Consider the following 27,809-nt stretch of genomic DNA (forward strand, 5'->3'; position numbering starts at 1 on the left):
GCATCTAAGGAAAACTTATGCGAAAAATAGATGTGAAAGAATTTGGAATCATGACTTATTTTAAATGTCAAAACTCATTAAAATGCATGTGGTAATTCTACATCATAAAATACAGGTGAGTATACATCTGGCTAAATAATATACCACACCATATGGATAATGTTCTGCAGAATGCTAAAGACTTTCATTTTTATGACTTAATTTAAATAGCATTATCTTTACCACCTACTATTAAATCCGCATTAGCAAGTTAGAAATGCCTTTCTTATGCCTAAGAAGGATATAGTCTATGGATTATGAAGTAATAATAGAAAAAACACCAGTAATCACTTAGATTACCTGAATCTTATCAGAACAGGAAAGCTGTATTGCTCTAAATGCATTAGTATTAACACAGTCTCTATTTTGGGTGCAGAATAGCATAAACAAGGCTGATTATAATAGAGTTTATATCAGTATACATATATCTAAACAGGACCTTTTACTATTGTAAAAACAGAAGTTCTAATCCCTAATGAAATATATTGTTTTGAACAACTAGAATGTGTGCTCTAAATTGCAGTTTTACTTATCTGAATGTTCACAAACATGATATTTTAATATTACCTTTTATAGTTGTTGTCAGAGAAGACAGTATATGCACTTCTTTTGCCTACTTATGCGTGAAAAACAGCCACAATTCTAATTTTACGTTCAGAAAAACTCGTCTGATTCTTCAGGTATTGAAATTTACTGAACACAGATCGGAAACACACACCTTTCCCTTTACGTGAGGCAGAACTGCTGATTTTTGCTCTCCAGAACTTGCTGAGGAGAACTGAGAGGGTGCAGGGAGTAGAGCAAACTCTATGGAATCTTTCATAATGGAAAGAAATTTTATTTACTGGAATAATATAACCTCTTCATTGATTTTCTTGAGCAGCTCTATTGGTGACACTAGTGAGGCCAAGCTTACTATCCTGTATCTATTTCTGCATCTCTCTGTCAGATTTTTGCTACTCATTTTGCTGCCTAGAAGACCCCGTGAAAACAATGGAGATAAATTCATTGCCTTCCTAGATATCTGTGTTCACTTTGAGATTTACATGACAGTAGAGTTGATCAAGTTTCTGGGAATGCAGAAAATGTTTTCATGTAAGAATAAATGAAATGGTACTTGGAAGTTGGGTGGAGGGAGGAACCAGTCTCCTCCTGTAGAGAACAATGCTTCCCTTGCTTAGCAGTATATCTAAACTGTGGTTATAGGCATAGATTACACTAAAAATAATGCGTCAAAACCAAGGCATGAGTATTGCTGGTCTTGGCTCAATGGGGATCATGCTGTTGATACTGGCAGTCTCATCTGGTGAGACATGGTCAAGTGTTCTGGGCTTCTAGCAGCCTTAACTTGATGGTTGTGGAGTTAAATGCTTAATACATGCACAGAAAAACTAAATACAAAGATGTAGTCTACCTTTGAATTGAAAGGATGTATCTTGAATCCTCATACATTTTCTTACCAGTCCCGTCTGTTTTGTCTTTGATCCAAACTCCTAAATGCTCCCGTGTCCACTTTGCCATGACGACTTTGGGAAACACATCGGCAGGCCTTCATTATTCTGTGCCTTCCTGTCATTATGGAAATCAACCATCTACCTATGGGGTGATGGCAGGTAAGTGAGAGATTCTCGACTGGGTGAGCAATTAGCACGCTAGTTTGGTCAGTTTTCCTTTAGAGGGATGCATTCAAGACAGTTTCTTAAAAAGGACAGGACTGAGGTTAAGACATTAGCAAAGGAGTTAGGAAATCAGGTGTCAGTGTCCAGAGTTTCCCCAAACCTCTGCATTTCTAGACAAATCACTTTGTGTTTCACTTCTCTGCTACGAGATTGAGACAATGCTACTCTTCGCTCATCTGATGTCCATTTTGTCTGGTCAGCTCATCACCTTTGAGGGAGCAGGACTGATTTATCTAATATGTCTGTGTAGTATTTAGTGTATCGGAGCCCTAACTCCTTTGACACAAAAAGTGGCAGTTTGAGTTTGCAGTTAATAGGTACAGCCATCAGAATTGTCGCCAGGCTCAGATGGAAAACCACAAAGCTGTGGGTCTGTGAAGGGGTCTGTGCTATGTTTGTTGAGGTTATTATAGTTGCTGCTATATTTTTTGTCATAAAAACATCAAGGAAAATGCCTTGCACTTAGGATGATTAAGTGTGTTTAAATGAGCATTAACCTTGTAGATGCATGATAACTCCCACGGGCTTTGGGATCAAGATCTTGAGGGCAGGGTTTGAAAGAGTGAGTTAGGATCGGGAAGAATTATTTTTTGCTTTTTACCAGATTAAACACATTGGGATAGTCTCCAAGGGCAGAAAGAAATAGTTTCCATCAACGTATGCTTTTTCCAAATCTCATAAAGCTTCCTTCACTATGCACAAACGTCCAAATGCTCCTATTTCATTATTTATTAATGTGTCGGTTGCAAATGTTCCTGGAATTGTTCAGATCCCTGGGAGAAGTCCATAGAACAGGTATTAAACAAAAGGTAGCACTCAGAAGTCTACTTTGTTCCACTCTAAAATAAATATACCTACATCTTTCTCTTCTCTTTTTACATCCTTACTTCTTTTTTAGGCATCAAGCCTGCAACTCCAGAGATGCTGTCAGCAAGTCTCTCCCAGAGTCGCATCTTACAGACATGCAGCATGCCGCATCCCAATGTAGTAAATGGTGTCAGCACTTTACAAAGCAAGTCCTTCTTTTTTAGTCTTCTCTCTTATTCTTTGGAAAAATCTTTTTTTGTGGTTACACTATGTGACACCTACAAAATATTTCTGTGGAGTTAAAACCTCTGACTCTGATGAGAGTAGTTAGGGTAGCGAAGAAGACAAGAAAAATAAGATGAGGCAGGGGAGGGATGTTGATGAAGGTCCGAGTTCCACTAAAAATTTCTGTGTCATTTAGAAAACTGAGACGAATGTTCTGAGGACGTGGATTTTATTGTCTGCTACAGATACACTGAAGAGAGTTAATACTTCTTGTTTTTCTCTCAATAAATTTATCTTTTTTCCTTCATGTCAGAAACACTCTAGCTGTACATACAATATGTAGCAAAAACGAACCTTGACTCTTAGTTGAATCTCCTTGTTAAGTCTGATATTTGTGAACAATATGTAGCATGAAATAGTTTTATCCTTGAACAATTTCTTTTTAAGCTGGAATGAATAGCGAATATGTTGTTTTTCTCTGGGCTCTTACCTGTGTGCTTTCCTCAAACAAATTTTATCCTAAAACTGAACCATAATAGTATCTTGTCTGAGCATCAAATGGCATTTTCATGGAAATATTCTTTATATCAGAAAATAGAAACTGGCACATTCTAGGTGGCTCAAAGTGGCACAAACCCATCAATCTCGCTGTGCCACTTAATATGAGCTGAGGCCCCGGATTGTTATTTGTCTAAGTCTGGACCATTTATCATCCTATTTGAGTGTATTACAGTTTGCCTGTGAAAAAGGACGGCTGTGGCCTGTGGTTCTGTTTTCACATATGGGGACCAGAGAGAGACTAGATCTCCGAAGTCTTTATGCCCTAACTCTTGGACAGTCTTTCACCTATGCTATATGAGATTACAGACTTTGATTATGAGGTGAAGAAGGCATGTTTTTGTTGTGTAGCATTAGTGACTAATGGTGCTGGGTGTTGTTTTTGGTTTTGTTCAGGTAGCCTGACCCCTTGCCTTTATAAATTCCCTGAGCATGCTCTGAGTGCTGGTTCCTGTGCTCTGGGCCACGGCTTCACGCCTATGCACCAGTCTGTTCTTGGAGACGATCCCACAGCCTCCGACTTCAAGCAGGAATTTCGCAGGAAAAACAAGTCTGTTGAAGAACCAATAGACATGGATTCCCCCGAAATCAGGGAACTGGAGAAATTTGCCAATGAATTCAAATTGCGGAGAATTAAGCTGGGTATGTGTCTTTTTTGTCAGCTAACAAAAGCCTGAAAAATTCAAATGAAAGCCCAGTTATTTCTGAATGTTTTATAGTCTGGTCTATACAGTTGTTTAATCACAACTTTAGTCCTGCCTTGCAGTGCCAAACTTTCTCCACTCCTAGAAGACTTGCGCAGAATTAATAAACTTAAGCTTTTTGCAACTTAGTACGCAGAAAGTGACTTTAAATGTTCCTAGTATTTAAATTATTTCTGTCCTCCTTAGAAGTGGGAAGAACATTTTGCTGTTCATTAAACTACATTCAGTAGCGGCCATGTTATATTGCAAAGCCCCAAGATTTCTAGAGCTTAGGAGAGTGCATGTTCTAGTCTCTTATATGCATTCTCTTCCCCGTGATGTACTCCGTTCACAAGAGGGTGCAATGTCATTTCAGTACACAATATGGATAGCCATGACATCTGTGGCAAACCTTTCATACCATAAGAAGCTTCTTTTCCTGTTTTATTTTCTCGTGCCATGACACGGGTACAGCAGCAACTGACTTTTTCGTTGCTCTCTGATAACTACTGGGGATTGTGTGAGGTGCACTGTATTGGCTGGTTTCTGGTGCGTTGTTGGCCCTTCTTTGGGCAAGCTTAGCTGAGGGCAAAGGTGGACTGAACACTTTCTCATCTGCAGGGATTTTTTTTCCGTTCCACACAAAGGTTGAGGGACATGGTAAACCAAAAGCCTGGCCCACCCTTGTTTGAGCTATCCTGAAAAAAATATCATCTAGTGCTGCAGATTCAGCCCTCTTAAGAAAATTGGGTACTTTAAATTGAGAGTTGTAATTTTGATATTATCTGTTATAACGTTACATTGTATCATTAAAAATAGGGCATCCTTCTACAAAATCCAGCTTTTTAAATGTGAAAAAAATATATAAGGTTGTTAGAGGTATCTATGCATTATCTCAACAGCTAAAAAGCTATTATGTTCCATTTGCAGTATAAAAATGAGAATTAGAACAGAAACTTACAGTTTGAAATAATATTTGCAATGTAGGCATTTCGCTGTATGTCATGACTATTTAATATGTCAGCCATAGCATTGGGACGATTTGCTAGGCCCCAAGCTATTAATCACCGTTATTATTACAGCATCTTGATCCTCAGTCTGTAAGGTAGCAAAACTTCCTCCAAAGTAAACAAATGGCTCAGAGACTGTAAGACTGGGCTTAATACCCTGATAGGGAAAAATAAAATTGGCACAGGAAAACTAATCTGAGGTTGAGCTTTACAAGGGAAGACAGATTTAATACGGGCTGTAGGTTTGAAACTGTGAGACCCAGAGTTAGTGCAATTAAAACGGAGGTAAATAGCCACCTCGTGGACGCATTCGGCATCCAGAGAGACTGTGCCCATTCTGGTGCAGAGGAAGAAAGGGAGGAATAGAGGCTGGATTCCTGAACGTGGCTGACACGTTCAATGCACTGAATGGGGAACTGCTCTTTATGAAGTCAGTACCTGCATATAAACTGCAGCACTTCTCCGATCGCTTTACCTTAGTCATCACAACAAATAACAGGAGACCAGAGACGCAGATGGAAATTAGCATATTGACATAATATCATGTATAGTAGTAAAAATGTGGGGTCTGGATCCTTCTCAGACCCCTAATCTCAGAACCTATAAACCTACACTGAAATCAACAGAATGACTCAACGTAGCACTGAGGTGCATTCAAAATCAGCTGCAGAGACCTTTGCAGGAAGATGATCCTTCATGCTGCCGCATGCACTGTTCTTAAGAGTCAGCGATGAAGGGATAAGTGTCTTAAGGAAAGTAATTCACAGTAGGAAGCTCCAAAGTGACCTTTTCCTCTTCATTTTTGACAGGTTATACACAAACCAATGTTGGAGAAGCGCTGGCAGCTGTACATGGCTCTGAATTTAGCCAAACTACTATTTGCCGGTTTGAAAACCTGCAGCTGAGTTTCAAGAATGCATGCAAACTGAAATCAATCTTGTCCAAGTGGCTGGAAGAAGCAGAACAAGTAGGAGGTAGAAATTTGAAACCCTCTTGAAACTGATTTGTATTTAGACCTGAATCCTCTACATATGTTGAAGGACTAGTATATGTCTTCCAAAGGCTAAGGTTTTTGTTTTACCAGCTTCAAATACAAAGGTGTGTTGATGGCCTATATTAAGTTTTGGTAGGTTTTCGGGTGAGCAAGGAGGAGCAAACAACCTGAAATGCATGGAGGGTACAAAACTGCAGAACCATCACTTTACCTAATGGTTACCATTCCCTTTGGTACCATTCCAGCAGACTAGTTCCACTGCTGTAACATAAGTCAGAGTTGTTACCATTTCTTTAGGATCCACAGGACAGCACATTTAAGAGACTACTGGGATTCATCTCTAGACAGGGACTCTTCCTTCCAGTCCCTTGGCATATGTGATGTGGCCATGGGAAAGGATTTGAGCTCAGCTTGAGCTTTTTAAGCCCCTGACAAAGAATAGTATGACACAGAGGTTTTGGATGTGACCTTTTTGCCACTGGAGGATTTCCCTTCCGTATGTCCAGTTAATTCCCAGTTGTGGGAAGAGTACTAGGGTGGGTTCTTTGGGCAAAGTAGTTTAGAAGAAGGTTTTCTGATTTAAAGGAAATGGGCTGTTTTAAAGTACAGCCTTTTCAGCTGGATGAATTATGATGATGGGAAGCAGTATGCCTGGACATGACAGTGAAAGCCAGGACTACAACTGTGCAGCACTCAGTATGGGAAGGGAGATGACATGACCTTAATGCAGTTTTTTGGATGTGCCACAATATTCAACCACAGGGAACGCTGTTAAGTAGCTGCTTTTGCCACATGCTTCAGTTTGCTTTGAACCAATACGGAAAGTTTCCCTTCACTATTAGCGCAGTAGAAATCAGAGGCTCTGCTACTCTAGTCAGCATAGTGTAAGAATCACCTGTAAGGGGTTTGCAATGGGTAGCATGGGTTGCCTGACTGTGTGAGGGCAGGTTCATACTTGAGGAGCAGGGAAGATCAGGCAATCTCTGAGAAGTGAAGGGTAGAGGGTCAAAGGTTGAGTTGTCCATCCAAGAGGGAGGTGGAAGCAGCAAAGGAATAAATGGGGGCCAGGGCTGGATTTCTGAGATAAGAGGGTGAGGTAGCTGAGGAGTATGGAAAGGGACTCCATCTCCCTAGCACCTACGCCACAGGGGTAGAGGAAGAAAATGAGGGTATGTAAGACAAAGGGGTTTCTCAGGTATGTAGGCACAGAAGCACAGAACCAGTGCTGCTTGCCTGTGGTATACCATTTTTGCTCATAATCATTTATATCTGGAGTTAGACTAGCCATGCAGCATCCTAAAGAAAGAAGCGTTACTGCGTGCAGTGCCCTTCTTATTTGGCAGCAGTATCTGTTGCACTTTCTTCTGTCTTAAGAAAAGGGACTTTTTTTTCTAGTGATAATTGTGCTTGAATTCCATTCTCTGTGGAAGGTAACTGCCTGTTTTGGGGTTTTTGTTTTGTTTTGTTTTTAATACAGCTTTATACAATGAAAAAGTTGGAGTCAATGAGCGGAAGAGAAAGCGCAGAACCACCATAAGGTAACAAATACTTAAGGCGTAACCTGTTAGAAATCCCTTTGGCTAAGATGCTTCTTTTTGTTGGTTTGGAAATCTAAATGTTATTTTTTATTAGTGCATTTATATAGCTAGTTGAAAAAAAATTATTCTGAAACATTCCAGTGGAAAATATAACAATATAAACCCCGCCTAAAAAACCAACTTGCTGAAAATATACTACATTTCCCAAGTAAAGACTTCTTTTCAATATAGGACAACATATTTTAGTGTGAAAAAAATTTTCTAACCATCTCAATTCTGCCACATCTTTATGATGTCTATATAGTGAATAAGATATCAGAGCACCCTTGTTTTCATTTTTGGGAGATTCTACATTATACCAGATGAAATTGCATTATTTTGACAGACAATTATGGTCTGGAAAGTTTGAGGGAAAGCTCATTGCACATAGCATAAGACCCCCATCCCTATCCTCTGTCACATGATTTTTTTCGAGCTTCGAGGAAGCACTTTCGTGATATAAATGGAAAGAAGGAAATTGTTCTAGGAACTTCTCCTGTTTTTTTTTTTTTTCATCTCTCGCGGCCAACATCTACCAGCTTTAGCCCCAACTCCATGCAGAAATCAAGTAGGTTGAGAAATCATGTTATAAAAGCAATTACTGAATAGGCAAAAACAGAACATGATGAAAACAGTGGTATGGTACTTCCTTCTCCTTTAGGTATTCCAGAGTCTTGTCTTTGGTGAAGAAGGGATTCACCAGGAGAGATTCCAAGGGGCTCTAGTTTTTTTCCACAGAAGGGGAATTTGTCTGCCAGTGGGCACAATCTAATGCTGTTGGGCCCTTCCTCTTCCAGTAAAGCACCTATTCTTTGAACATTTCCTATGCACAGTTCTAGCTCCCAGAGGGGCAGGTTGCTCTATAATCCCACAGTCTCAGAACCCCACGGTGACAACACGCCTTTTCCTCTCACATTCAACTTGAGATTTCCTTTCTGAATCATGTTGCCTTTGATATAGGGAATAAAATGAGGGCGTGATTTCCTGCCAGCTTTCAAAGTATTCCTCTAAGGGGATGCTTCTCAGTTAGGAGAGAACTGGAGGTGGGAGATACTCGCTGCTCAGATCATGGCACCTCACAAGAGAAGAAGTATTACTCTTGGGAGGCCAGTTTCTCCTCTGGGCTTTCTCTCCAAGCTGGTAAGGATTGGAGGGGCAATGCTAAGCCCTTGCCTGTTCTCTGTAGTATGACCTGCATGAGGTGTCAGTTCAGAGTGTCTCTATTTTAGGTGTTTTTCCTTGGCTGGAGAACCCACTGGAGACTGTTGCTCTTAAGGTTGTGGGTTTTGTTGATTATGTTGCTTTTTTAACAAACTACTGAGAAAATCAGTCCTCATATTAAGCATCTTCAAATTATTCCTACTTTTACACCTAACATCATTGCGCTGGGAATATTAAATATGTCAGGTTATCAAAGATGCAGATAATGGAGGGAAAGTTCAGGACCATAGCAGATACAGTAAGAAAATCTTACTTTTTCTTTGAAGGCCCCAATTTGGCCTCAGAAGGGCTTCCTTCTTTGAAGGGAGATGGCCTTTATCTGAACTGCAGCCTTACTGTTAGCTATTCTTAGTAGGTGTCTGAAGGCAAACTAGAGGAAAAACAGAAGTCCCAATAACTAAATTAGGTTAGTCATACCCTGAGCAAAATCTCATTAATTTGAATGTGCAGCAGCTATTTTATTTTCTACTTTGATAGAAAAACTGGTAGTCAAAAATGATGACAATTCTGTACCTGCGTGTATGCGGAACATCACACTCTTAATTTTGGTAATGTTACCAAATATTGCAAAATAAACCAATAAAATAAAAGAATAAGAACATATTACAGATGAAATAGTGAAATTACTACAACTCCAGCAGATCTTTTGTATATTTTTTTAATGGAAATACCTGCACCTCATCTCCAGAATAATGCATAAACTGCCATCTTGTGTCCAAAGAAATTAGAGCTACTGATGAAGCTACCTTTGGATGCATCTTGTTGTTCGCACACAAGCATGTTGCAGATACTCATTGTTTTCTGAGAATATGGAACATAGATATGGAACAAATTCCATTTGAAATTTAGGAAAGATAGTAGTCTTAACTTACTCAGTTTATTGAACCACTCAACTTTGATCACTGCTGACTGCGAGGATTGGGTTTAGGCAGATTTTTAGAAAACGTAATCATTGATAAAATGAATTGCTGCAATCTCTGTGATTGCTAGAAATACTATAGTGTCCTCTCCATACCAAAAAGTGGCATGCAGAACCTGATAGAAAATGCTGTATTTCTCACATGATGGCTGATGGAACTCTTTTTGTTAGTAAACCTGAGTGACACAGCATAGTTATCCTTGTAATATGTTTGTGTCTGTTGGACTCCTACAACACCACTGCAACGGGAGTATAATGTGCATCCAGCTTGTTCCGGTTCATGTAATCATATTCATGTCTAGTTAGTGGCTATATCTCCAAGGGAACATCAGGAAGCACAAACAAGAAGCATGATTACCATTAAAACTACCCCAAAGTTTATAGTATCTTTCCCTTTAAATTACTCGGTGCTGAAATTCTACATGATGTTACAGTGTCCTCATCAGCAAAAAACTGCAGTGCACTTTAATTTGGGTTTTCATTTACTTAGCAAAAGAGGAAACAAACCAAATCAGTATCTTCAATGCTCTTACTTGACTCTCTCCTGAAATAGCGGCAGAAGCTTGAATGTGTCAGAAAAGTTTTTAAAGATGAAATTTTATCCCTTCATCCAGTATTGCTGCCAAAGAAGCCCTAGAGAGGCACTTTGGAGAACAAAGTAAGCCTTCTTCTCAGGAAATTATGAGGATGGCTGAGGGGCTCAATCTTGAGAAAGAAGTTGTGAGAGTTTGGTTTTGCAACAGAAGACAAAGGGAAAAAAGAGTGAAGACAAGTTTACACCAGAACACCTTTAGTTCTATTATCAAGGAACATCATGAATGCCGGTAAAGCTTTCTCAAGTGTAGCTGTGGATTTCCATTATGTTTTTTTTGGTGTACTTTATAAAGTACTTTTTGTTACTTTAAAAAAATCAGTAAACCACTTGTTTTCTTTACGAGCTAGCAAGATTCAGATACAGTATGCTGTGGAAGACTTGATTTTAATGTAAAAGGTTGGCAACAAATTAAACGCTACTGCATATATTTAAAGAGTGGGAGGCCACTGCTTAACTGCAAGGAACTTACTATGCATTGCTGAACTAGAAATGTTTTATGAGTTGCACATGTAGTTTCCCTGTGCTGTGCCTTTCTTGCATGTGTGGTAAATTTAATGATTAATAGAGAACTCCATGCAGTTTAACCTAAGCATCAGGAAACAGAAATTTTTGCTATATATGAAGAAAGGTTTGGTATCAGTGGCTATAGTTTTGAGAGAATTTTGCCTCTGCATGCCCATGTATGTGCTATACTCCCCCCCAAGATAATTAGCTAATATTTGTAAGATTGCAGGCTGCTAGGCACATTGCAGGGTCCCATCTCCAGCAGCAAACTCCGAGCTCACTAAATTGAGCAACAGTGAGAAATTAGAACTTTGAAGAGCAGAAGGTGAATAAGTGACTTTAAACTTGCAGTGGCAACATTGCTAAAAATCTAGTTATGGCCAAGGATGGAATATACTTACGGGATCTTGTGGGAATGTTGTCAGTAGATCCCAGAGAGCCAGGAGGGCAGGCAGAGAAATGCTAACTGAGGACTGAAGTCTTTCCAAAGAATGGATAGCTACCCACTTGAAACGGATGTATACCTCTGAGTCAAGCATTTTAGGTAACTTTATTGTATATGTTCAGGATGAAGACATTAAAGATGTGCCATAATTGCTGTCTTACTATTTATTGTAAAATAAGCTTACCCCCACCAAGGTGTCAACACAGTTCCTAATGCATGCTCTGTCTCCATATACCACTTAAATAGATGCCTTAAATAGATGCCAAGTAGAAGTGACATTCCTTTTATTCTAGTTACCAAAGGCCATTGTTGTGAATTTAGTATATGCCTTAAGGTTTGATTTGGCTAGGTTTAGCTATAAAAATTAGGATACAATTTACCTTGTGTTGGCCTAAAACTCAGTGGTTTGAGGCAAATACCTAGAGATTTATCAGGGTTTTACTTAGGGTTTTCTGTGTTCTGTATTTTTCCTGATTAAATCCATGTGTGGAGACACTTATTTCAAAGACAGCGTGCATTAAGCTACAAAAAGAAGGCCCTTGTGCTCTGAAATAAGTATCCACACAAAGAAGTTATTGCACTGTGAACTCCCACTCTCTTACACCCCAGTAACTAAAAATAATCCCTTATTTCTCACCTCCTAGCCTAGAGAAAAAAATCAGGCAAAAAACAGTGCCAGAGCTCCACCTGTCAGAAAGGCAGACACCAAGGAGCTAGATGAATGACTTTAGTACTCACCAGGGATAGATTATTGAGCTATTTCATCAGCCCTGCTCATTGTTATTAGAATACCCCATTACCGTATATGTGTTTTAGACTGTTTTCCCAAGACTGAAATTAAGAGAGTACATCATAGAAGTGGTAATCACCAGATAAATTTTATTTTTCCATAAATCAGACCTGATGATTTAGAAAATGCCTAGATAATAGGCCCACGGAAAGCAAAGCGATGTTCAGGATCGCTTAGGATCAGCGTGCGCAAGTTAAGTGTTCTCACTCTAGTGTATGTTAAATTATGTCTGATGGCTATTATAGTGACCACAGGCATGTTCAGCTGTGGAAACTAGGCTCCTGGATTAAGAAAATTCATTTTTATGGCTGAATTGCATTGTTATAGCCCCTTGATTTAGAAGAAGTTTTCAATTTCATAACTCAAAGGGGAGAAATTATGCTATGTGTTCTCTTCTAACTGTTCTCTCCACTAGTATAGCTAGCTCACTTGTTACAGCAGAGTAAGACTAAGCCTTAGACTTCACCAGTCCCATGCTGTGTTGACGGATCATGAAGTTTTCAAAAAGATTAAGGGTAAATCCAGTTGAAAAGATTAGCATTCAATGAATGTGGTGACATTCCTCTGTGTACCTTGTTATGTAATCTAGTGTTACATATGTCAAAACTACTGTCGTATATACACTTTATTTATATTCTAAGTTATTTTGTTGATTAAAAAAAGGCTTCTTAAAATGCTATAAGCCTGTCCTTTCCCTGCTCCCCCAAATAAAGAATTCATATGTATATGACATTCCAAGTAACGGTTTGTAGTTCTGTTTTGGTAATACTTTACTTTATTTAGTTGTGTATGATGCTGATGCCTGTTCCTTCTAGCACGCTGCAATAGTTAATCCAAGAGCAGATTTGTAGTAAAGTTGTGCTATCCATTCTTCCAAAAAGTTTCACAAATGAAGGTTAATTTGAGAAGCATACCAAAATAAAATGCAAGGTCACACATAATACCATGGTCTTGCAAAAGAATGACAAAAGGCTAAGTGGAGAAAGTGGCTACCACCTAAACACATGTAGTTTTTTCCAATGGAAATCCTAACAAAGTAGAGCAGAAATGTTTTAAAAAAAAAAAAAAAAAAAGGATGAAATCAACTTAATGTGTTGCAGCTGCAGCCTTCAGACTTAAGAGATTAAGTGGTAATTTGGGCTCTTCTCTAGGAACAACTTTTTCACTGGGTAGCAGCTGCCAATTACTCTTGATTGGGGTGGGGGGTGGGGGAAACCTGGATCACTGCTGAGGAGCAGCTTTTTAAGCCTGGCAATAAAAGAGTTGAGGTGGCCATTTGCATTTGACTAACACAAGGTGCACTGTTCTTCTGTGAATTGGTATTTTTTTTTTCTTGTTCTTATTTTTCCCATGGTAACTTTAAGCAGTGAGTTAAAAGCAGAATAGAGGACAAAAATCAAAGACATTATGCCAATGTATAAATCTATGGCTTCACCTGCCTCTTTCATCTCAAGGATACAACAGACCTAAGAGAAGGTCCCAGTAAAGGCAAAGAAGATGATGGAAGGTAAGAGGAATAACTGATTAAGCTAGGACTCTGCCTCTCTTCTAGACTAAAAGACACACGTGTGAAACATTACAGAAGTCTGTTAAAACATGAGTTGTACTGAAAGCCTGGATGGAGATAGGCTGTTCACCATCTTGCCTAATAGAAGAACTAGGAGTTAATGTGTGAAGCTAGAAAGAAGCTTGAGAAAACAAAAGCTGTGCTTCTTAACGTGGTGGGAATTTGATCTGTGGAACTCCTCTGCCAGAAAATGTGGGTGTCAGAAGTTTATTTATATGCAGAAGTTTACAGATGAGAAAGCCATTCAAAGTTGTATAGACAGAAACTACATCTGACTCTGGAAGTTCCCTAAACAGAAAATACCTAGAGGCTGGAAGAGATATTAGGGGAAGAATAATCTATGCTTATCTTGTGCTCATATTTTCCTGGGTATCTGTTTATGGAGCAGGATTCTGGATGAGCTGGACCTTGGTCTGTCCCAGTGCAGCCATTCTTAGGCATATTAATAATCACATTGCTCCTGGATGGATGAGTTCCACATTTGGCTGCTGTTAAGTTGTCAACAAGGATAAAAGAGTTTGAGAATCAAGTATTTCATTTAGTCCACCGAGACTGACTGAACAGGAAGCTGCTTTTTAGTAGTGGATGCAATTTGGGCTATAGACAGATGCAAAATACTGATTATAATTGAAATACAAGCAATGCCTGGAAATCTGTCTGATTTTAACAGTGATTAAAAGGATAAAGTGCACGCTTCATTTAAAATGGAACACAAAACTTGAGTGTTCAACCAAAATAAAATCAGTAATATTGTCTACCTAACTTCACATTACAGTTTCTCATTCGGTGCCTAACAGCAGTACCTGGTTGCCCAGTTACAGGTAGGAGATGCAAATTTGGTCAACAAAGTCTGTTGAAAGTTGAGTTTCAGTCAGAGGCCCACAAGTAACTTCAAAAAACATTGCACTGCTCTACAGCTCAAGCCAAAGGAAAATATATCTGATTGGGAATAAGTGCTATTAGAAACAAACAAAAAAACCAGGATAACGATTAGGATTGCAGATTGGACCCATTCTCTGACCTGAGCTGCTGGGGTTTTTTGTTGCTTTAAGCTTGTATTTTAACACTTTGGAAGGCAAGGAAAGGAGAAATACTGAGGATGGGAGCAGAGCTGGTACAGTTTCAACTGTCATAGCTGTAGAGCCTGAGGAACAGAACTCTCAAAAGCTATCCACAACCACAAGTGGTAATAAGAATTTTGATCTAAAGGAAGCTACAAAGTCAGCTTCAGGACCCAAATCGAATCTAACAGAAGTGCAAAGAAAGATGATGTATAAGACTAACCCTACAGAGGACAGAGTCATTGTGGAATAAAAAGCCTTTTATTAGATTTTTACAAAATAAATTGTATAAAAAAAATTCACCTCATATCAGATGTATGCAATATATAAAGTTACACATTCCTACCCACTGCCTCACACATTCACGGTTTGGCCCTTACTTCCTCCAAGGAGAAAGAGCTCCTGGATTTCTAAGTCAAAACCCAGGTGAAGGCTCACCTATGTTTTTTCTTTTTCTGCTGACTTCAATCCTAAAAAGCAGATGGTGTGATGACAGTAGATTAATAGAGGTTATGGATTTCTGCTACAGCCTTACTAGCAGCAAAGTCTCTTCAAGAAGTTTGTCTCCCCAGTTATCCTGGTTCCACTTTGAGGAGGTATTTTGCTTTTCTCTTCTTAAAGCCACAATGATTTTGTTGTTATGGTTCAAGGAGTGGCCCTGCTAAATCAGCACAACTGAGGGGCAAATAATCTCCAGCAGAGTGAGGGCTGAGGAACTTTACACTATTCAGGAAATTGTAACTGGGAACTGCGTTCTCTCTTCTATTTAGAATATCAACAGTTCTCATTTCTTTCGCCAAAGGTGTTCCACTTAAAGCTAGTGTCATGCTGAGGCAGTTCAGAGACCATAGAAAAACCCCCACAGAACCAGAACAGTTTTATTATAGTGCTTAGACAAGTCATTATCATGTATCATCAAAAATTGTTCTCATGACAAAAATTTAGATTTAGCTTATCAATGTGATCAATTGCATCTTAGTAAACAATACAATTGCAGACAGTTACTTCCCATTAAGAAATACTGTAAAATATATACAAATGTTGTTTCAGGCAAATGTCCTTTTTGCAAGTATGCAAGTGGCATTTCTGAACAAGTGCATTTTTGAACTTTCATACTGAGTCCTATCAAGTGTGCACAGAGCTCTCAGTGTTTTGTGAAAACTATCTTAATCATAGTTTACTCACTTTTCAAAGACCCTTTTCTGAAGAAGTCACAAGGGTACAAGATTTATATACATAAAGGCACAGCAATTCTGTTCAAACTAGCTATGTTACAGTACAATGAAGTTCAGTCAGTGCCTTTCATGCAACAAAATTCACTAACAAACTTGAATCCTCTTCCAGTAAATTAATTGCACAAGGACTGTATCCTCGCCATTCAGTAAAATGAACAATTAGCTATTACTTAATCAACTCAAATATACTACAGAAACGTGAAAGAAAGAAGTATGTAAAATGCTTTTTCTTTTTACCTAAATTTATTAGACCTTCAAGGCTATTTCTCCTCAAAATAAAATATTTTTCAACAGAAAGCAAAAGTAAAGTTTAATTTGTGCTAAGGTGACAGACTAAACTTTTCTACAGTGTTTTCATAAAAATGATATATTTTATATAGGTGCTGTCCTAGGCGACATCACCACCAGCTGCAGAGCAGCCAATTCTAAAGATCTATAAGGAACCGAGATTAGAAGAAGACCTTGAACTCAGAGGCCAGATTCAGATCACGTATAAAGGATACGTCATTAGAACTAGATCCCTATTTGGTCCAGTGCTTAAAAAGACTGCATGCACTGGACACACAGTTCTCCCTGTCAACTGATTCAAAGTATTCTCCCCTTCTCCCTCCCCAGTATCAACTTCAAGTTGTTATTTCTGAAGCTTTAGAGTTTTCCTAGGCATCAGTTGCATTGAAAGAATATTTGCACTTTTACATGTCTGCAGCTGAATAATTAGAAGGCAGACTGTATGTTGCCATCAAGCTAATCCACTCCCAAAGCTTTGAGCTGCCGTTCAATCTCTTCATCTGAAATAGTAGCAGCTTTTGATGTTGATGCAGACGGTAAGCCTCTGGCAGCTGATGGAGCTTTGGCCATCTAGAAGACAACAAAATTTTTCTTTAGTCAAAAGCATATACATTATGACAACCTGAATTCTACAAGAGGACTTTAAAAATAAGGGCTTCTACAGTAAACTTTTTTTAAAAAAAAGGAATGAATGGAAAGAAGCATATGAACCGAGTAAAAATCTCCATACCTTTCCAGAGATTTCAATTCCAATCTCATCAAGCACTTGGTTAACAATATCCTGGCTTTCTTCCTCTTCATCTGATGCATCAAAAATATCATCCAGAGTATCATTAACTTGGAAGAAAAATAAAAATCCACATTGCATTATGCAAAAAGATTACAAAAATAACTGAGTACTATCTTTCTGCTCTCCCAGAATATGGCGATAATACCACTGAATAAGACACCAAGAGAAAGAACCGGTACATAGGAGAACTTTTCTTATCTCTGCTTTGCAAAGTATGTGAAATTAGCTAGAGGGACACCAGAGTAAGCCATGACTGCTTTCATAAAATGCTTGGTTTCGGCAAAGTCATTCAGTTGCTTTATTTTTTCCCGTTGATTTAACTTAAGTCTTAATAGTTCCATAAAAATCCCTTTCTTGTTCTTCCTAACCAAACCAATTGCAAAATTGTTAATTACTCAGCTAATTTCCAAGTGACAAAAATGCAATTCTGAGCTGCTGAGTTGTTCACATCTTGCTTGACAACACTGTTTTGTTGTTGTTAGGGCCAACACCGTGGTAGGGATAGGAAGGCTAGCAGCACCAGGAAGTTCTGTATGACTTAGTTGACAGTGGACAGATGCAATCAGTAAGGAGGCGGGGTGAAGCTGACTTCTCCTTGCCCTCCAGAAAAGTTGTTTGTGGCTTAAATTAAAAACGGAGAGACATGCACATACAAATCCTGTACCACCACCACATAGGCAAAGCTGAGACGATCAGTAATCTTTAAATTAAATTCAAATTTAAACGTCCAGCCCCTGAACAGAAAACACCAACAGAACTAATAGCCACAAAAGGCAATTTTTCAAGTCCCCCTGTCAGTTATGCCAACAAGGTTTTGAACCGGTGTCAAGCTCTTTCCTTCTAGTTGGTTCTTTCTAGATGTATGATGGGTGTTTTGCCTGTTGATGGGAGGGAACGGGATTTCTGTATCTATTGCTTCTAGAAAGCATAAGGCAGAGACACACATTGGTGTTTTGCTCTTCATTTGCTGACAATAATCTCATTAATTGTAGAACTAAAACCTCAAGATAGTATTTCTAGCTGGGTCTAACCCTTCAAGAGCGCTGTGGCCTGCAGCTAGCTATTCACTACAGTGCAGAACTTACTCATTTCTTCAGTCATTTCCATCTTCATATTTTCCTTCTGGAAATTCTGCATAGTTTGCAGTGTCTTCTGTGGGTCCATTTTCTTGTTAACTGCTTGCATTGTCTAACAATATTAAAAATTGTTTAATATTAATTGTACAACAAGACATGAGTAAAGGCCAATGTATGTACACAGAAAGAATAAGACTTTTCTAATAAAGGAGTTCAGACCAAGTTTGGCCTTCCTTGCCCTCTTGCGTTCTGTGAGAACTGTGGATACTTGAAGGGTCAGTAAGTACAGTCAGCACCTATTAAGAAATACTGCCATCTATTACAATAATAGGTATGCTTTTAAATGTATGCGTCCTTCTTCCACTGTCCCCCTTTTCCTGGCCTTATATCAGGAAAATCTGCCTGATCTTAGTGAAAAGAATAGGATAGAATTTCCTAACTTGTAAGCTATCCATCTTAAAAAAGATAAAGGGCTGCAGGTTTTTTATTCAGTAAGGAGCATTTTTTTCAACCACCACTAGAGGACAGGCATTCCTCTTGTTTATTTATGCTATTTCATGGAAAAAAATGAGTTTTCTCTGAAAAGCAAGTGTCAAGTTGTTCAGGAAGTACTTGTTAGCTTAGGGTGAACCTTTGTACTGGGTAGGGATATCCCTGTCACAATCTAATAAACTTCACTGTTTTTTACCATAAGTATGCAGCACTGCCTTTGCAGCCGCTGGTTTTTAATACTTCCTTCTTCTGTCCTAAAAAGCGAGCTACTCTCTCTCTCATGGCATGCCAAAAACTAAATATAAACATGAGCAATTTAAAAGAAAAGTCTTAACCATCTGTGGGAAGATTAAAGAGTTGGTTAATTAAAAAGGGGTGCTATCAAGCTAGTATAGCCACTACTGACTTTCTAGAAGCATTGTAGAAGCACTTCTGCCTTAGTTTTCGATTTCGTTTAAAGTCATAATGCATTAAGCTTCTATTATCACTTGAATTTCAAGCGTTGTGTTCATGTTCACATTATTTGAATTAAAAAAAAGTTCTGCACTTAAGAGGACATTAGTGTTTTGGAACTCTTTTTCTGATATCCATCTATAATTTTAGTAAAAGTTTGCACTAAACTGATACAGAATTTATATATATTCAGAAAATAAAGGTCAGATGCATGAATAAAAACCAGGAGACTATTCACTGGATTTTTACTATATGCCAAATTCGTGCTAGATATGCTAAAAAGTAAATAGGTAGTACTTTGTAAGCTTCACATTCATGTATTTGCCTTGAGTGTTGAGGCAATCGATCACGTTTATTTTTCACTGATGGCTGTATGAGACTGAGAACAATTTTTAAGCTTCCAAATTAACTGCTGAAGATTTTTTCTTCTTTTCCAAGCTTTCTGTTAATAAGAGAAGAAATTTTTACTTTAAAAGTGACCAAAATAGTCTAATTCATTCCTCTCCAATAACATTAGCCAAAAAAGTTCATGGAGGTACCCTGCTGTCTCTCAGAAAGCACCTCTTTTCTGAGTCCTGGTTTGATTTTTATTTAATATTTCTACTCACTTTCTCTCCAAGATTAGTTTGTGACAGTTCGGTTTTAAGAGATTTAATCCAAGGCATCTCACTGATAAACAACCAAGAAAGAGCAAGTCAACTATGTAATAGCTTAAAAAAAAAAATCAACTTATTCATGTGCAAGACTGGGTTACAGGAACGTTGAATAAGGTAACAAGTTGTTTATGCAACCGGTCAAGCTAGTCAGACAGGTCACTACTTTGTGAGCTAGTTCTGGAAGACGGAAAGCTTGCTGCAGAGCCACAACTTGGTATCAACAAACAGCTGATGTTTGTCAACTTATTGCTCCTAAAAGATACCTGATGGAAGAGTCCTGGTAGTAATTACTTTGTGCCTTAATCTGCATCACGTTACTGGATTTACTTGGTGCATAACTGGATGTAGCTCAGACTGTGATAAAAGCATAGCTTGCCTACAGTGTGTCCATTAGTGTGTGCTAATTCTGTATCCTAAACCTTGAGCTGAACAATCCAGCTTGCCAAAAGCAAACTCCCTATTTATCAATTCAAGGAAATAGGGAAAAGTTTGCAATTAACTCAGGTACCTGAGATTTTTCAGAATTTTTTTCATAATCTACGAGATGAGATTTGTGAGAAAAATGCTCTAATGCTCTAAGGAAAGAGCACGGAGAGTGAGAATGACAGGGAATTCCAGACTAAATTTATTTAGAAATGTAAACTGGTAACGAATGCCTTACTTTTCATACAAGCTAGAAAGCTACAGGGACACACTGCCTTGATTTCTGGATGAAGCATGCCCTACTTTAATTTTTCCCAATAAAAACTGCTTGTGACAAGTTTTACAGGCAAGACGTTGCGCAATGACTTGGGGGGGGGGGGGAGTCTACTAAAAGAGTTCTTCCATTGGCATTATGTTTAATTTTTATCTTGCAAGCATTTAACAAATGTCTAGCCCAAGAAAATATGCTTAATTAAGTGCTAACTGGCAGGACTGACTAGATGAAAACTTCATACCATGAATCAAATTACACTTTCCTACCAATTCTTCATTGCCTTCATAGAGTATTTAGCAATCCATTTTATCCCTTCAATTATCTTATACAAAATACTACAACTTAACTTTTGCAAGCATAACTCTAAGCTGCTTTGTAATGTAAAAGAATTTATCTTGTAATCTTACTTTTGCTGTAGTTGACATAGCTCCTGCCATCTTCATCTGTGAGTTCATCACCTTTGTTTGAGTTGACATAGAGGTAACTTTAGAGCTAACAGCATATGTTCGATTTTTCTGCTTTCGAAGTTGCACAAGCTGTTTTGCTAGAACTTTACAGGCTTCTTTGTTACCAGTCTTAGCCATTTTCTTTATTTCTAGTTCCTATTTCAAAAAAAAAGGTTTAAGATTAATTCCATAGTTTTTTCATTCCTATAAAGACTCTATAATTAAGCCTTAGCACTCTAATAAAATTCCAGAAGTTAACTATCCTCTTGTTTTCCAAGAGGCATGTAAAGTTACGTGAATATTCTTCCTTGCTTTTCTAGCAGGAGTCTCTAGTAAAAGAAATGAATAAATACAATGCTGTTCTGCTCCCACCAGGTAAAAAAAAAAAAAAAAAAAAAAAGGAATTACAGTACGACAGTAAAAAATTCCCCAGAAGGTTATGCTTCAACTTCTGTATAACGTCACATTACACATGAAAATACGTGAACATTCAATTCCATATCTGGATATGGAGTAACACTTCAAAAAGAACTGAAGAAACTATCGCAGGCAGCCAACTACTAGGGCCATGACTCTAGTCTTAGATTCTTACATTCATTGGCTTTATTGCATTGGCAATCAAGCCATATCACCCATGGAATAACCAGAGAATCTACAGGTTCTCTTAAATGCTTTTTCAGTTTAGAGAGAATCTCATCACCTATTTGAAGACTGATTAGATAAAACCAGGTAGCCAATAATTAAATGCACTGCATGCCCATATAAAGTAGCTGGACTCAGCTCGGCACATAATAAAAGCAATCCTATTTGTCTACAAAAACATGTGCTAACTGTGCATCTTGGACCATAAGCTGGACACTGCTTCCTTGCAAAAAACAGATTTATTTACTGATACAGGGAGAAACAGTAAGTGATTTAGCCTGGAGGTATCATGGGAAAGTTTGAAACAATTCTGTTAAGTGGGATTTTTTCAAAACACGCCTTTTGATCTGTGACTTCACAACATAAACTTTCTTAACCATTTTTTCCTTTTCAGCCTTTTTAAGTACAGCTCGCCATAGTAACACGGTTCATCTATGGCTGATCGTGGATTTGATTCTGCCATTAACCAGAAGGGGCATTTAAGAACAGCACTGTGTTTCTTGAGGGGAATATACTTGCTACAAGAATACAGACGTTTCACTTCTTTTATCTGCACTGGCAGCCCAAAAAACTGCATTATAAAGTAGGTATGTTGCTCTGAAAGGGCAAGTGCTGGTCACGAGAATACACAAGACAGTCATGTTCCAAGGGAAGTGTAAACTAACCTACTGCATTAACTTTACTACTATGAAAGATCACGGTTAAGTTTACTATAGAGATCGCGCTGGCATAAGGTCTTTTCTGAGAGGCCATAATTTCTGAAAAGAAGCATCATAAATATTATTTTTAACCTAAGGAAGTGCAGATCAGCACGCAAGGAGCGTGAAATTATTCAAATATTACAGCCTTGAAATATATGCAAAGCTGTCTCCTTTGTAACTAGTTCAGAGACCACAAAAACAAACTTCTATAGCATGCCAAGAATATAATTTTATTTTTCAATACCTCAAATATTGTGAAGGATAGGAAGGATTTGTTTGCACAATATCATTCTAACAGCTAACATTAGAAATAGCGATTTTCTTACTGAGATGAAATATCTAATTAGTATTTATAACCCTACTCCCAAACTGAAATACAAACCAACATCAACCATTGCTAAATCATTGCAGATAATCCTGGCGCACAAATTAAAAGCCTATACATAGATGACTTTATCACTAATTAAGAAGAATTTGGACAGTGAGCTGCCATACGTTATTTGCTTTTGAGAGGTGTGGTGTAACTGCCTTGAATGAGCTTGCATTCTTCTGAAAAAATCAAAATTCATACAGTCATATGAGGTTACTGAACTGAAACAGAACTGCCTGCATAATTTAGTAAGGTATTTTTACATGTAGGGTTAATATAACAAGGATCTCTGGGAGTAGTATCTCCTAGTTAAGGAAAACGTTCTTTCTGTGGAAAGCACGTAACAAAATGTTCTGAGACTGACTGGCAAGCTCTCCGTTGTTTTTTACCTGATCTACCTTTGAAAATTTGTATTTGTTGTCCATTGGTTTTCCCTTCCCTAGCAGTGGATTTTAACTTCTGCAAAGACATATTTCTCCTTAGAGTTTTCTTTGTCCCCATTTCTACAAGAAAAATAGAAAGCCAGCATATCTGAAATAGTTTACTGTCACAAGTAATCAAAACTGCAGTGTGAGTCTTCATGAAAATTAAGGTTTTTCCCAGAGTGAGAATATTTCACTCTGAAAAATGCCTTACCTACTAGTAACCTATTACATCTTATATGTTCAAGGCTTAAAGAAATAACTCATCTCTGAGCTCTTTTTGAATCTTATTCCCAAATCCTGAGATTCACGTGACCTGCTGCCATCAAACAACACATTAGTAGCAACTGAAACAGTGACTGGATTTACATAGCTTTTCCCACAGTCTGAGCATGTCTTCATACATCAAAACATACCATCTGCCACATCAATTTATCCAATTATACTGCCATACTGGTGCAGCATCCATTCACTGACTATTTGATAGCTCGCATACAGAGTTCTATATAAATCTTAATTTAGTCAGATAGTAACAGGGAAGTTCCATAAGAATGAAAAGAATAACCATAACCAGGTGATACCCTATGGACTTTCAAGTACTTTCTTCCGTTGAAGAGTCATGGTAACACATGACAGCACTGAACACTCCTGTTAGTTTTTCACTACTAGGCCATTGATATATAAACCTATTTGAAAAAAATAACCATCTGAAGGACAGGGAACACTAAGGATGGAGGAAAAAAAAATGAATGTAGTTCTTCAATCAAAAAGCATTGGTTCTGGCTTTTCCCATGTTAAAGACTGAAAATCACTTTTAGATGGTAAATTTTTTCCAACGCTCACTGATGTGCACAATTTTGATAACTCAGAAGTCAAATGTGGATTTGAGGGGAACACAAATTTTTCAGGATTCAATTATACATTGAGTCATACCTTAGCACTTTGCAAGTTTTCTGTGATATTAGGGAGTTTTTTGTGCTTAAAGAGTAAAATAACATTCTGTGCTCTACTTACCAGCTGTTTTTCCTGTTTTTCGAGTGCTGCTCTATCTCTGGTTATAGCCCTCTGTGTACCTCTTAACTCTCGATTCTGCTCCTTTATTATATCTGGAAAGAAAATATTTATAGCTGAGAAAAGTTTTCAGTACTGCATAAACATTTGGTCTGCTGAGCGTTCTGCAGACATGCAGTATGTTGAACAGTTTCCTTTCATTCAGAATGAACAGCCAGCTTTCAGTAGTACTGCTAAGTCCTGACATTTTGAATACATGAAATACTGACAAAGTTTATTTTTGCGTATGCCGTGCTATTATGTTTCAACAATACAGACCCTATTCAAAAAAACCCATCTGTCTTCACACGGGTCTTTGCACCACAGCAAGAGCCTTACTCGCACAGTAAGAATTAGGTACATATACTTCTCCGCAAGTTTCAACTGTAACTCAGCAATAATATATTCCCTGTGAGCTCGTATCTCCTCAACAAATCAGGCCCAACTGCAACAGGGAGGTTAGCTGGAGAAACCTTTTATTTGAGACCACAGAACAGTTAAGGAGTTACTGAGTCCATGAAAACAGCGAAAGTACTTCTAGATGCAAGTGCTGGATCCTGCTTTTCCCTGTCCTTGATCTGGCTCAGTGGAGATGTTTCTCCTCCACAAATGTACAGCGCAACTTCAAGTCAGACTATAAAGACATGATTTTCAAACCTTTTCGATTAGCAGTCCCCTAAAAATATTTAGGTATGAAAACAGAAACCTTTGAAGTGAATTTAGGTTTCCTGACAGCTAACATAGCAAGCAGAAGCTTTAACATAGTCTGTCAGGTGAAATGTATCATCCTTCATTGGAGTCTTTTCCACTCTATTTAGTAAATTATTTACTGCTAAGACCCACTTATTAAATGCAACTATGATTTACAATATAGGCATCAGTCACTTTAGTTGCCTTTGACTTTTGTTAGGCTTTACAGCAAGCACTTTGCGTGTTTCTAACACACATAAGTAACATCACAGCAGGGCATTGCTACTTTATTTATGGAGTTTGTAACGTGAAAGGAAAAAAAAAATCCAAGAAGGCTGAGCTGTACTATGAAAAATGAAGCCATGAAGGATAAATTGCAGAAATTGTCGTCATCCTTTTCATTTTTTAAGACTGGCACCAATCTTTCTAGAAACAGACAGGAGGAATTCACATTCTTCTTTCCCAAACAATTAGTGATACTGCAAAACATCCATGGCTGAAATTACTTCAGCGTTAATGCGTTCCAACTGAACGCCCAAAACATTAGGGGCATTTTAAAGAGGAAGGCATAGATATAACCCCCCCGCCCCCCCCCAGTGAAGAGTTTTCAGTCTACCGAACAGCTATTGCAAACAAACGCTGCGAGACTGAAAAAGCGATTTCTTTTTATAGAGCTACTACTGCTCCCAGAACTACATGAGCCACATCTTCAGGAAACGTGTGCTTTTCAGTGGACGTTAGCGAGGAGCTGAAAGGTGATACGGAACACGAAGCTGCGCTCTTCAGGCCAGCAAAGCAACCGTGGAAACGATTCTGAACACAACGCGGCAGGCGAGTAGTTTTAAGGGGAGACAAGCGTGCATTACTTGTATAGCTGCGCGTCTGAAAGAAAAAGCGTTAACAGAGCGAGGTACGCGACCGTCTTCTACAACTAACGCAGCCATCCAGAAATCCCTTAGGGCAGAAAAGCTGGGGAAGTACGAACTGTAAATCAGCCAGGGCAGGACACAGGTTTGCGCAACGCTTCCTCCTGATCCCACACAGCAGCTTCATCGATGGACAGCAATAAAGCGAAGGTGACGATTACCGGCGATCACAGGATCCTTCCCTTCCCTTCCCTGCCCCGGGAGGATCGGTGCCGTCTCCTCCTTCCTCCCCCTTCAGGTTTGGCCCCCGCCGTGGGAAGACGCAAGCGGGGAAGGCGTTTCCTCGCCACCCACCCCGGGCTGCCGCCCAACGTCGCGCTGGGCGTGCGGCTCTCTCAGCAAAAGGCCCCCACGCGCGACGACCCGGTGGGCGGGGGTGGGGAGGGTCCCCAGCCCCACGCGCGAGGGGCACCGAGCTGCGGTGGGTGGCGGGGGGGAGGTTCCCCCTCGGAGGCCGCCGTTTACTGCCCACGCTCCAACGGCGCCTTACCCGCGCCGCGCCCGGCTCCGCCAACGGCCCACGCGGCTCCCCCTCACCCGCCCAACGGCTCCCACCACGTCCCCCACGGGGGGGGGGGGAAGAGGGGGTCTTCCCGCCGCTGGTCTGTGCGCGGCCTCCCCGCTCCGCTCCGCCGTGGGGGCCCATAAAAGGCGCCGGGAGCCGCCGCCGCCGCCTCCCCTGGGGCTCCGCTCACCGTCCACCGTCTTCTTCTTGAAGAGCGAGGCCATGGCGGCAGCCGGACCCCGAGTCGCCGCCACCTCCGCCGGCTCCGTCCCGCTCCTCAGGTGACCAGGAAGCGGCGGCGCCGCGCAGGCCCGGCCCGCCCCGCTCCGCCTCCCCGCCGGCAAGGGGCGGGCCGAGACCGAGCCGCGCCCCGCTCCGCCCCGCTCCGCCGGCCCCGGGCTCGGCGCCTCCCGCCGCGGCGCCCCCCTGGCTGCCCGGGGGCTCCTCGGCCTTGCGCTGGGGCGGCGGGAGCTGGGAGCGGCTGGGCTAGGCGGGAGTCGCAGGCGGCGTGCAGCGGGGTAGGCGTGCCGCCCCGCCCCGCCTTCGCGCACCCCTGGTCGTGGCCGCGCTCGCCCGGGGGGAATTGGCGTCTTGTGGGTTTTCTGGGGTGAGCTTGGGTCTGCGGCTCGGAGCTCCCCTGCGGCGCAAGGTGCGCCCGTGCCGAGCGATCCCTACCGTCCTTTCCTTGATTTTTTTTTTTCCCTCCCAGCGTCTAACTGCGATCCCTGTTGTTTTTTTTTTTTTTAAATAGGGCAATAAATGTATAATACAGTACGGGCTTCCTCACTGGCAATCGCCTACGTGTGTGCGTTGTGAATTTAGAAGAAACTGGAGCTATAGCAAAAAAAAAAAAAAAAAAGAAGAGCTCTTGCTTTGAATACTAGGTGACTATACCTTTGCTCCCTTTAAAGAGTTTTTTTTTTTTTTAAAACCATACTCTGTAAGGAAAAACAATTGATTGTAATGCAGTAATGTATTTTGATAGCTAGGTATAAATTTGCCCTAGGGAAGAAGTGTAAGTTTATGGTGTCGGTAGCCTAATCAACCACACTTTTATAACCTTTCATGGAAACACAATACATTATAATACAGTAATAACTCCCTAAAGATGTATGTGAACATAGGTCGACACAAATTATGTGTTCAGTGACAATACTGGATAATTTTCTGGAAATACTAATTTTATTGCAGCTAGCAGGTTTTCATTATTCTCCACGTGGCCTTTTAGTGTTAGTTATTCTTCACTGTTTGTAGTAGCTTGAAATCCGGATCGTGTGTGACGATGCAAGTTTTCGGGAAGCTTAGGGATTCACTATGAAATAAGTTAAATAAAATACACTTTGCAAATTTATTCCTGGATGTCTGTTACTGTCTGCTCAACAATCAGTTGGAGGCTAGTTAGTTGGCAGAACTGAAATTCTGGCTTTAAAAACGCACAGATGAGGGGGAGGAGGCAGCTTATCGCTTAGATGCAGTTCCCCGCTTTCCTGGGGGAAAGGCTGGCCAGCTCAACTTGTAGAAGAATAACGCTTACGCTTCATGTTGGTTTGAGATTTTCAGTGGTCTGGGTCAAGACCGGTTTGTAAATCAAAACATAACATCTTACTCCTTTACGCTATAGGCAAAGTTTAGAAATCAATCAGATGGAATAACCTTTCCCTAGCAACTCTCTATGCAAATATCAGTAGCAAACACA

General features: G+C 39.8%; 2 protein-coding genes across 2 annotated transcripts; one reads left to right on the forward strand and one right to left on the reverse strand.

Moving 5' to 3' along the window:
- Window positions 1–1,468: 1,468 nt before the first annotated feature.
- POU1F1 (POU class 1 homeobox 1) lies at window positions 1,469–10,546 on the forward strand. The gene is made up of 6 exons (XM_068910509.1): window positions 1,469–1,652; window positions 2,617–2,748; window positions 3,705–3,950; window positions 5,811–5,975; window positions 7,473–7,533; window positions 10,327–10,546. The coding sequence occupies exons 1-6, from the start codon at window positions 1,469–1,471 to the stop codon at window positions 10,538–10,540; spliced, it is 1,002 nt and encodes a 333-aa protein (XP_068766610.1). The 3' UTR covers window positions 10,541–10,546.
- Window positions 10,547–15,538: 4,992 nt separating this feature from the next.
- On the reverse strand, window positions 15,539–26,456 carry CHMP2B (charged multivesicular body protein 2B). The gene is made up of 6 exons (XM_068910499.1): window positions 26,304–26,456; window positions 23,957–24,048; window positions 20,769–20,963; window positions 18,073–18,175; window positions 16,928–17,034; window positions 15,539–16,767 (listed from the first exon to the last, which is right to left on the reverse strand). Exons 1-6 carry the CDS (start codon window positions 26,335–26,337, stop codon window positions 16,654–16,656), a joined length of 645 nt encoding a protein of 214 aa, XP_068766600.1. The 5' UTR covers window positions 26,338–26,456; the 3' UTR covers window positions 15,539–16,653.
- Between the last annotated feature and the right edge of the window lie 1,353 nt (window positions 26,457–27,809).

The sequence above is a fragment of the Struthio camelus genome, chromosome 1, assembly GCF_040807025.1.
Source record: "Struthio camelus isolate bStrCam1 chromosome 1, bStrCam1.hap1, whole genome shotgun sequence".
Classification (NCBI taxonomy): Eukaryota; Metazoa; Chordata; class Aves; order Struthioniformes; family Struthionidae; genus Struthio; species Struthio camelus.